Here is a 10,301-nt window from a genome sequence, read left to right as displayed (position 1 = left end):
GGAAAGCTGGAATTGGTAGAGCTTAAACATGAAGGCCTAGTGAAGGATATAAAAGTGTTTCCCTTCATCCCTCTTTTTTTGGACTTTAAAAACACTATCCTCCATCAAATGCAAAATAAGGTGTAGAAAAGAGATTAATTTCAAGTTTCCAAAGTGGTTTAAGATGGGGAAATGGTAATAATATAGCACTTGGAATAGGTACTCAAAATAATGTAGCATATAATGGCATAATACACAATGTCCCATGGCTTAGGAAGGTCCTCACGAGAGAAGCCACCAGGCATGTGTATAGGTTCCTCCTTAGGGCAAAAAAATTTCTGTAGAATCGTCTTGTCCAAAACTATAGGTTGTTTATGCCAACTCTTTCCTTCAGGCAACAAGCCACCCACCTTAGCAATGAGCACCATATTAAAGGCCACCTCATTAATGGTCACCTTTATGTTATAGTTGATTGAGCTAGTGTTGTTCCTTTCCAATAGGTCTACTATTACTAGATCAATATCACTGGAATTGTCATCTTCAAGTACTCTTTCAATGTCTTCTACATATTGAGTATTATTCTGCTAGTCAACCAAGTCCTTTCTCTTCTTTAAGGATTTCTTTAACTCCTCTCTTGCTACTTCAAGTTATTGTAGTATGATATGGATGTTAAGTTTTTGATTCTCAATGATCTTTAGTAGATTGTAAACTTCCATCTCCAAGATCTTAACTCTCAAGCTATTAGACTTCTTCTAAGAAAACAAAGCTCTGATACCAATTGTTGGAAGTCTTATTTGGAAACTAAGATATTGAGAGTAGGTGGGGGGGGGGGGGGGGGGGGGGGGGCATATAACTGTGGTAATACTAAAATAGATCTAAGAGTGCATCCCATCCATAATCATGCAACTAAATGAAAATACATAACATACAATATTTGGTTACCCAAAAACCCTCCAAGGTGAAGGTAAAATTGGGGTGGGGATGACACTCACAAATTTTCACTACTATAGCAATAAAGTGTACCTATTAAGGCTACAATGTTTGACCACTTCTAGTGATCTATCATGTGAGGGGTTTTCCCTATTAAGAGCTTACAAGGCTTATTTAGTCTACCTCGATTAAAGGATTTAAACTTACAACCAATTAAGTACTTTGTTAGGAGATTTGAATATGCTTGTTAAAACCACTCTATTAAGGGATTTTCTCTGATACACTGGTTAGAATGTCTTAGAACCTGATCCTTCACTTAGCACTCTTATGCTAGATTACATATCTTGTCATTCCTTGTTTGATTTGATCTCCTTATCTTATACACTCTATTTTTCCCTTCACTACTAGATTGCTTTGTCTAATCTCTTCTTTTAATCATCAAACATAGCCTTCCTCCACTCTCTCCTAATCCTTCTCACACACACCTAATAAAAAAATCATGCTAATTTGATTTAGGGCTTGAACCCTTCTTAAATAAATAATTGGAGAACGTTCTAGATCATAATCAACAATTTAGATCTCTTCATTTTTCTACTTAATCCTTCCAACTTTATGATCTCTTACTTTGGCTTCCTACGGATTGATATTCTCTAAAAAATATGCATAATTAAGTCCTTAGTTGTCTCCAAAATCCATAAATTAATTGTAGAAGTTGGCCAAAATGGTTTACTTAAGTGTTAATGCCATCACAAAAAAAATGTCAAAACTTGTTTACTCGACACTTAAATACCTCGTTGCTTGATCAGAAACAATATTCATGCTATCCTCAGCTTCTACATACTTGACATTAATTGTTTCACTTAACATAAACTATCTTCACTTTGCTTGGCATCTATTATCTTTACTCGACATAAATTGTTACTCGGTCCAAACTAGGGTGCTCGACAATCCTTGACTTTCTTAGCTTGCACTTGAATACAAAACAAGTCCATGATAATTCAACCTTCTTTGGGTGGCTTGGTCACAGTGATGACCGACCAACTTTTTCTAGGAAATGACTAAGTGTTTGTCATTGATAATCAACACAACATGGAGATCAATATTCAGTAAGACTTAGAGTAATCAAACTTGTCCTTATCATTCCTATTACTTTACTCATTGAAAACTTGATGATTGTCTTTATCCATCTATTCATCATTCACCTAGGTACCCTCCCCAACCCCTATCCCACAACCCTCCATAATTTTCATGTAAATTCACGAATAGTTCTTTAACCCCTCTCATTTTCTCATTGTTCTCAATGAGATTAGATGTAGGGAGCTTTATGCAAATATTACTAGGTGAGCTAAAGTTTTTTTAATTGTTTGGCATTGGTTACCTAATTTTTTTTTTAATCTAATCAAAACTCTTTTGACATAGGGGATTATTATACTGCCACTTTTTCTTATTATTAAACATTGTAAAACTTCTATATGCATATTGGTAACTTCTCTGTACAATTAATATTAATAGTGGATACTTCTTTGATCCATTTGGTATAAGAAACTTGACTCTTTTTTTTGATAAAAAAATCATTTTATAACTCATTATTATATTCTTTCTTTCATATTTTAGGAAAATGTTATTTTCTCTCACAAATTATAAGCTAAAAATATTAGGGTATAACCATAGACTTTTATTTATTTATAGTTATTTCCATGTTGTCTATTATGACCTGAGTGATCTAAGTGCCTATATTTCTTCGAGGGTTATTATTTTTTCACACACAATAAATCCACATCTAAGTTATAATTATTTGTCTTAGAAGTGTAGTCCCTAGCTTTATCAATATAACTAGGGGTTATTTTGATGGCATAGATATAAATCATATATGTTCTATTTTATTATGATTTTTTAAACCTCTTTTTCTTTTTATAATCACCCAACTAATCCTACCATTAGACCACATGTAGGAAAACTTAGAAAAATTGAGCTCATGCCTTATTTTGAAGATACAAATAAGGATTGTAATGTTCTAGAGGACGAGAAAGGGCAAGGAAATAAGTTAATACACAATTCTACATCCAGGCCTTTATTACTTTTCAATAAATTATGCATAGTTCTATATATCTTATCATTGGTTTCTGTCTAATTAGTAAAAATATTAGCATAGAACATGAAATTTCTTAAAGCATGTTGGAAATATGTTCCAGAACACTAGAATTTATGTGATGTGGAAAGCGCTTCCCTTGTTTCAACTCCCATAAGATAATTTTAGAAACTCAAAATATTATTTATGATGTAGAAAAAGCATGGTAAGAAACACTTGATGCATGTTTCATCATTGCTCTCCTTAGCAATTATCTTGCATTCAAATTCTTTGAAAAAGTTATGAGTTTAATTCTCTAATGTCCCTTAATGCACATGTCTTGCATTTTCATGTTCAATTATGTGTTCTTATTGTCATTGACTAATGAATTTTTCATTACTTGAATTTAGAAGTAGCCATCTTTTAAGAAAAAATGCATATTTTCTTTTACTATTTTCTTATTCACAATCTTTAGTATTATGTCTTTTGTGATTTTAGATTTGATTGCATAAATCATGTTTACAAATTTTGTAGACAATACTCCACAATCTATTATACACAATAAATGATCACTTATAAAAGTGAACTGAAAAAAAATAGAATACCAAATGCCTAATGAGAAAAATAGAACATGTCTATAGTTAATTTTATTATTATAAAATAGATAATATTTATGCTCCTCTAAATCCATGTCTTCGATAATTACTATTATTTGGTCTATTTGGCAGTGGGAATACAAGCATAATAGGCATATGTAAATTCTTAAAAATTTGAATTCTTCATTTGGATGCACCAAATCTGAATTGGAATACGAAATAAAATAGGAATATGTATTCCAATTTTTGGCCCAAAAATGAGGTTTTGCAATTCCACCTAAATAGGTGGAATTGGAATACGTATTCTTATTTCAGGTTTATTCATTTTAGAAAACATAAATTTTTGGGTCCATGAATTCCCCACCAAAATCTGGCTGAACCAAACAGAAAATAGGAACATGTACCCGCATTTTCTATTCTAGAATAGCTATTCCTATTCCCCTATTCATATTCCCACATCCAAATGGACCCTTAAATATAACTGTCTACTTTCCAAAGTTAGTCCCAAATTATAAAAGACGAACAAATATTTAGATTTCTATATTGACCCGATACTACTTATTTTATAACAAAAACTAAAACAAAATTGGAATTGACAGCCACTACACGTCCTCTGCGAAGAATTGCTAGTAAATATGATGGGCCAGACGTGGTGTGGGGATTGCTTTAAATTCTTTGAAGGTAATTCCAAACTCATCCGTTATGTCCGCCATGTCCAGCTGCTCGCATCCTTTCCCGTCTGGAAGTTTCCACTCAAACGAATGAAGTAAAGAAGCCAAAACAAAATGAATCATACGGCCCGCCAATGGAACCGCCGGGCAAATTCTTCTTCCCGCTCCGAATGGAATCAGCTCAAAATTTTGTCCGCTGTATTCTATCTTTCTATTCTTTTCCTCCAAAAATCTCTCGGGCATAAACTCCAAAGGATTACCCCACATTGAAGGGTCCCTCCCGATGCCCCACGCGTTCACTATCACTTGGCTGTGCTTCGGTATCACAAATTCCCCGATCTCGCAGGAGTTTTCGGCTTTGTGGGGAAGCAGCAATGGAACAGCCGGGTGCAATCGGAATATTTCCTTCACTGATGCATGGAGATAAGGCAAATGATCAACATCATATTCTTCCACTCTTCTATTGTCACCAATAACTTGCACCAACTCCTCTTGGACTCGGTTTAGTTTCTCCGGATTGCGAATGATTTCTGCCATGCCCCACTCTATCGTTGTAGTGACCGTTTCAGTACCCGCAACAAACAATTCCTGAAATCAAAGAGCACAATTAGAGGTCTCAGAAGCACCAGAGATTAATAATAAACCTTTTACTAGAAAATCAAATATTTCAAGAGTACCACTCACAGCTATCAAGGCTCGAATACCAACGAGATCGAAATCCTCACTTCTGAAATCCAGTAGAACATCCAGAAAATCCTTGTTGGAGTCCTTACGCTCAACTCTTTGGCTACCGGCGGCGAGCCTTTTCTGTATGAAGGTTTCAGAGAAGCCATACAATACCTTGAAATGCCTGGCCATCTGACGAGACACACCCTGAGGGTCGAGACACCGGAGAAACGGAAAAAAGTCCGCCGAATTGGGTTTTCCGAGGAGTTTCATTACTTTCCAGATGGTATCTTTGAGCTCCGCAAAAGCTGGGTTGTGCGGGTCGAAGACGCTCGTGCTGAAGATCATGTTGCCTAACAGATTCAACGACGTGCAGAACACCATCTTACCGATGTCCATGACTTTTCCGTTGTCCTCGAAAATGAGTCGAATGGTGCGAAATACTTGATCTCTTCTGAGGTGTTCGAGAGGATCCAGTCTTTTGGGGCTGAAAAGCTCAACAGTTGAAATACGTCGCAGATGACGCCAGTGAGAGCCGTATTCGCCCCAAACAAGAGATGACTTGTGATGGGAAAGAGACTTGAGAGCTTGTAGCACCTGCCGCCCTGCCAAGATATGATCGTGAGTTTTGAGAACTTCCTTCGCCATGGCAGAAGAGGAGACGACCACTGTTGTTTTCATTCCCAGACGGAGAGTCATCAAGGGGCCGTATTTGAGAGAGAGGGCATGCATGGACTCGTGAGGCTTCTTTCCCAGCTGAAAGAGGTTTCCCACAATAGGAAAACCAGCAGGACCAGGGGGAAGTCGAGGAAGCTTTGATTTGCGCTGCCTTCTCCAGAGAAAGAAGAATAAGAGTAAGCAAGCTGTAAGGAGTCCAGAGGACCATGAAAGGGGCGCCATATCCATGTTATCAGTAAACAGGGACAACCTTTTTTTGTTTGGTTTTGGCACTTAACGTTATTTTATATCTAGTCTTCCATCCCTTGTCGATATCTACCCCCGTAGAAAGTCTTTCACGATGGAGTCCGGTACAACTTTGAGGCGGTCTCCGGTATATGGTCAATAATTAAAATCAAAGGATCTAATAGGTATAGAAATCATAGGTTTTTCAGATCTAATCAAAGATAATGTAGAAAGATAATCTATTAAATATAGCTAATAGTCATGAACAAAATTATTTAAAAAAATTATAAAGACGTTTATTTATTAAATATAAGTTTTGTAGAGAATATAAAACAATTAGTAGAAGAAGTTGTTTTAAACTGTTATATTGACTTGTTATGGAAATTATCTCCTACTTGTTTTAAACTACTAATTTCAAGTATACATGGTCTTATAAAAATCTAAGATGTACAATGATTAGTTCATGTTAAATACAAGTTTTATAGAGAATACAGAACAATTAGTAGTAGAAGTTGTTTTAAACTATTAAGTTCAAGTAGAAGGAGTTGTTTTAAACTATTAATTTCAAGTATACACGATCTTATAAAAAATCTAAGATGTATAATGATTAGTCCATGTCATGAGAAAGATATGTCGAAATTAATCTCTTTGAATACAATTATACATAAATATAAATAAATAAAAGTTTAATAACATACAAGTTGAATCGACTACTCATGTGCACTTCCTTTTATACATTTTGACCATATCATATTGTCATTCATTCTATATTTATATTTTGACATTTTTGGCACATTTATATTAATTTTCATATTTAGACATGCATTCTTTATTGCATGAAAATGATCATTCAAATTCAAAATTGTATTAAATCTCACCAAATTTCATCCAGGTGTCTATGCTATAGTAGAATGCACGTTGGACTATATTAATTAATAATATGTAATTATTTTATATTGACACAAAATCATAGATAGACAAATAGTCTAATATTGTAGAAAGTTGAGTTTAATACACTTATTCATTTGCATTTATTTCAATACATTTGACTATATCTAATTCTCATTCACACAAATTTTATATTTTAATATTAATTTAACTATTTATTACTTTCCACATTTAAATATAGATTCTTCATTGCATGAAAATGACCTTGAAATTTAAAATCATATTCTATTTCACCAACTTTGAGCAAAATGTTAGGCATAGATTAGAAACAATGAGAAAATATTAGATTAAGTCATAAACATTACAAAACGGTAGGCAATGGAATTTTGGTTAATATCAAACTAACATAAATGATGATATATATAGATAGATAAGATTGTAGTTCATACTATATAAACTGTTTAATATAATTGAAAACAGAGTTGGTATATTAATGAACATCAGGGGCCGCTAGCGAAGACTTCGAACGCGATTTTTTTGACTTAACATTGGTATATTGAGACAATTGGACACTATAAAACGAAACACACAAATACAACTAATAAACATCATGTGGGAGACGTGGTACCGGAATTGCATTCAACTGCTTGAAAGTAACTTCAAATTCGTCCGTAATATCCGTCACGTCCAGCAGCTCGCCGCTCACTCCACCCGGAAGTTCCCAGTCAAACGAATGAAGCAAAGAAGCCAAAACAAAAGAAACCGTACGACTTGCCATTTGAATCGCCGGGCAAATTCTCCTTCCAGCTCCGAACGGAATCAGCTCAAAGTGTTGACCCTTGTAATCTATCAAGCTATTCTCCCCCTCTAGAAATCTCTCCGGCACAAATTCCAACGGATTGTTCCAAATCGCAGGGTCCCTCCCGATAGCCCACACGTTCACCATCACCTGCGTGTCTTTGGGAATAACAAAACCTCCGATTTCACACGAGCTTTCGGCTCTGTGTGGGAGCAGCACCGGAGCCGTCGGATGCAGTCGGAACAACTCTTTTACAGCGGCGTGGAGATAAGGAAGATGATCAAGATCAGATTCTTCCACTTTTCTGTTGCAACCAACTACTTCATCCAACTCTTGTCGAACTCTGTTTAATTTCTGAGGATTGCGCATGAATTCCACCATGGCCCACTCTACTATTGTCGTGCTCGATTCGGTCCCGGCAGCAAACAATTCCTGAAACCAGAGATGGCCACGATTAGAGATCTGAAATATTTATATACATCATTAGAAATAAAAATAGAAAATTGAAGTACTACTCACAGCTATCAAGGCTCGGATACCGACGAGACTGAAATCTTCACTTCTGGAATCCAGCAGAACATCCAGAAAATCCTTCTCCGAGTCCTTGAGCGCCTTGACTGTTTGGGTGGCCTCGGCGAGCCTTTTCTGTATGAAGGTCTCGGACAAGTCGTACAACACCTTGAAATACCCGGCCATCCGACGTGACACGCCCTGCGGGTCGAGAAACCGGAGAAACGGGAAAAGGTCTGCTAAGTTGGGCATTGCGACGAGCTTCATTAATTTCCAGATGGTTTCTTTGAGCTCCGCAGAGTGTGGACTGCGCGGATCGCAGACGTTCGTGCTGAAGATCATGTTGCCCAACACATTCAGAGACGTGCAGAACGCCATCCTCCCGATGTCCACAACGTTCCCCCTGTCATCGTATATGAGCCGAATCGTGCGAAACACTTGATCTCTTCTGAGGTGCTGCAGAGCATCGTGTCTTTTGTTGGTGAAAAGCTCAATAGTTGAAATTCGACGGAGATTGCGCCAGTACGGACCATATTCTCCCCAGATTAGCGAGGACTTGTGATGAGAGAGGGATCTGAATGCTTCCATGGCCGGTCTTCCCGCGAAGATGTGATCGTGGGTTTTGAGGATCTCCTTGGCCATGGCCGGAGACGAGACGACAACTGCTGTTTTCATGCCCAGACGGAGTGTCATCAATGGGCCGTATTTAGCAGAGAGGTAATACAGAGTTTCCTGGGGTTTCTTCCCAAGCTGAAAGAGGTTCCCCACAATGGGCCAAGCGGGAGGTCCAGGAGGAAGATGGAGCCTTGTTTTCCTCTCGCTTCGCCATAGAAAGAACAAGAATAGGAGTGAAGCGGCAGCAAGGAGCAGAGAGTACCAAGAAAATGGTGGAATAGCCATATTAGATTAGCTGTAAACAAGGAAATCTAACCAAGAAGATATTAAAACAAAAATCTCTACCTCGTTTGGTTTTGCGGTATACAAAGGCAGAACCCTAAACCGACGTATGCTGCTCTGCCCACGCAATGAATTCGTCAGCATGGCATTTGAGGATAACAGTAAACGATGAGAAGACTGAAATGCTACCTCCTAGTCTTTCCAAGGTATTCATTGATGGTTTCACGCTACTATATTTTATTTCACTTTTATTTTAACTTCTATTTTATTGTAAGCCGGTGTCTCCTACAAGGAGAATGAGCTAGTCAATAAGTCATCTCTAGACCCATTTTCAGATTGACTAATATGAAAGATTATAAAAGAATCCTTCTTTCTATTCTAATTTATCATATCTTTTAATTGATTTTAATTAAAAGGGGCAACGTAAGATACAACATAGAAATAAGAAAACTTTTCTGTTTAATTTTGGTTTGTGGAGATTCTAATAGTTTGTGTTAGTGTTGGTATTTTCTACTGCTTAGTTGTAATAGCCCAGAGCAAAAAAAATTATTTATTCTTGCTATTTATGGAGTTCAGGACACTTTTCCTCCCTCCTTTAATAAAAAATAAGAGAACTTGTATGCTCTAACCATTACAACCAAGCAACATAAAAGATAATCTCTAACACAAATTGCTAGAGACCAACCATAAAGAAAAACTTAATAAAAAACCAAGTAAAGTACTACTATTATCAAAGTCTAACATATCAGCCAAAACATTGTTGATAATCAAAAAAGATAACTGAGGTTTAGAGTAATGACAATTAACATGATCCAGATTTAACCTAACTATATTTAAATAATGTCCCAAAATTACAAGCAAGAGTACAATAACCATTAAGAGAAAGTAACTAAAAGTACATAACATTAAAATAGACAAAAAACAAAACTAGGTCCCAGAAAAACTAGGCATGATTGATGTTCTCCCAGTCCTCGACCAAGTACTTGACATTCTTTGTCTAGTTGCGTACATCCTCCCCGATCTTCATCTCCACACGCACATTGTCCTTCTACATGTTAGCTCTCTTGAGTTTTCTATGATCAATGACAGTGCCAAAGATGACCTTTCTCATCATTTCTTTCTAGACCTTGCATATAGTCGAAATGGCCACACCCAACTCAATGCTAGTTATGAAATTGTGAAACTTATTGTAAAGAGATAATACTTTTTCTTTGAGGACCTTGTTTTTTTCTTCTAGATCTTTTTTAATCTTTTCAATATTACTATCCTCAAAGGGCACAAGATTGACTAGAACTTTAATTTGTTTAGCGTCCGGGTTGTCATAAATGAGGTTATCAACATTAGGCCCAATAAAAACCTCAATATGGGCTTCCTAGTCTCCTGCTCAACCTCCT

General features: G+C 36.5%; 2 protein-coding genes across 2 annotated transcripts; both read right to left on the bottom strand.

The window, feature by feature from the left end:
• Positions 1–3,831: 3,831 nt before the first annotated feature.
• Positions 3,832–6,064, bottom strand: LOC149527866 (geraniol 8-hydroxylase-like). Its single transcript, XM_089812040.1, has 2 exons — positions 4,929–6,064; positions 3,832–4,832 (listed from the first exon to the last, which is right to left on the bottom strand). The coding sequence occupies exons 1-2, from the start codon at positions 5,814–5,816 to the stop codon at positions 4,200–4,202; spliced, it is 1,521 nt and encodes a 506-aa protein (XP_089668166.1). The 5' UTR covers positions 5,817–6,064; the 3' UTR covers positions 3,832–4,199.
• Positions 6,065–7,023: 959 nt separating this feature from the next.
• LOC149527865 (cytochrome P450 76T24-like) lies at positions 7,024–9,031 on the bottom strand. The gene is made up of 2 exons (XM_089812039.1): positions 8,020–9,031; positions 7,024–7,932 (listed from the first exon to the last, which is right to left on the bottom strand). The coding sequence occupies exons 1-2, from the start codon at positions 8,908–8,910 to the stop codon at positions 7,300–7,302; spliced, it is 1,524 nt and encodes a 507-aa protein (XP_089668165.1). The 5' UTR covers positions 8,911–9,031; the 3' UTR covers positions 7,024–7,299.
• Between the last annotated feature and the right edge of the window lie 1,270 nt (positions 9,032–10,301).

The sequence above is a fragment of the Cupressus sempervirens genome, unplaced genomic scaffold, assembly GCF_028749045.1.
Source record: "Cupressus sempervirens isolate cs-2001-9-10 unplaced genomic scaffold, ASM2874904v1 CseChr00s100001_01, whole genome shotgun sequence".
Lineage (NCBI taxonomy): Eukaryota > Viridiplantae > Streptophyta > Pinopsida > Cupressales > Cupressaceae > Cupressus > Cupressus sempervirens.
The sequence above is the reverse complement of the archived record's forward strand: the minus strand, read 5'-3'. Positions and strand labels throughout refer to the sequence as shown.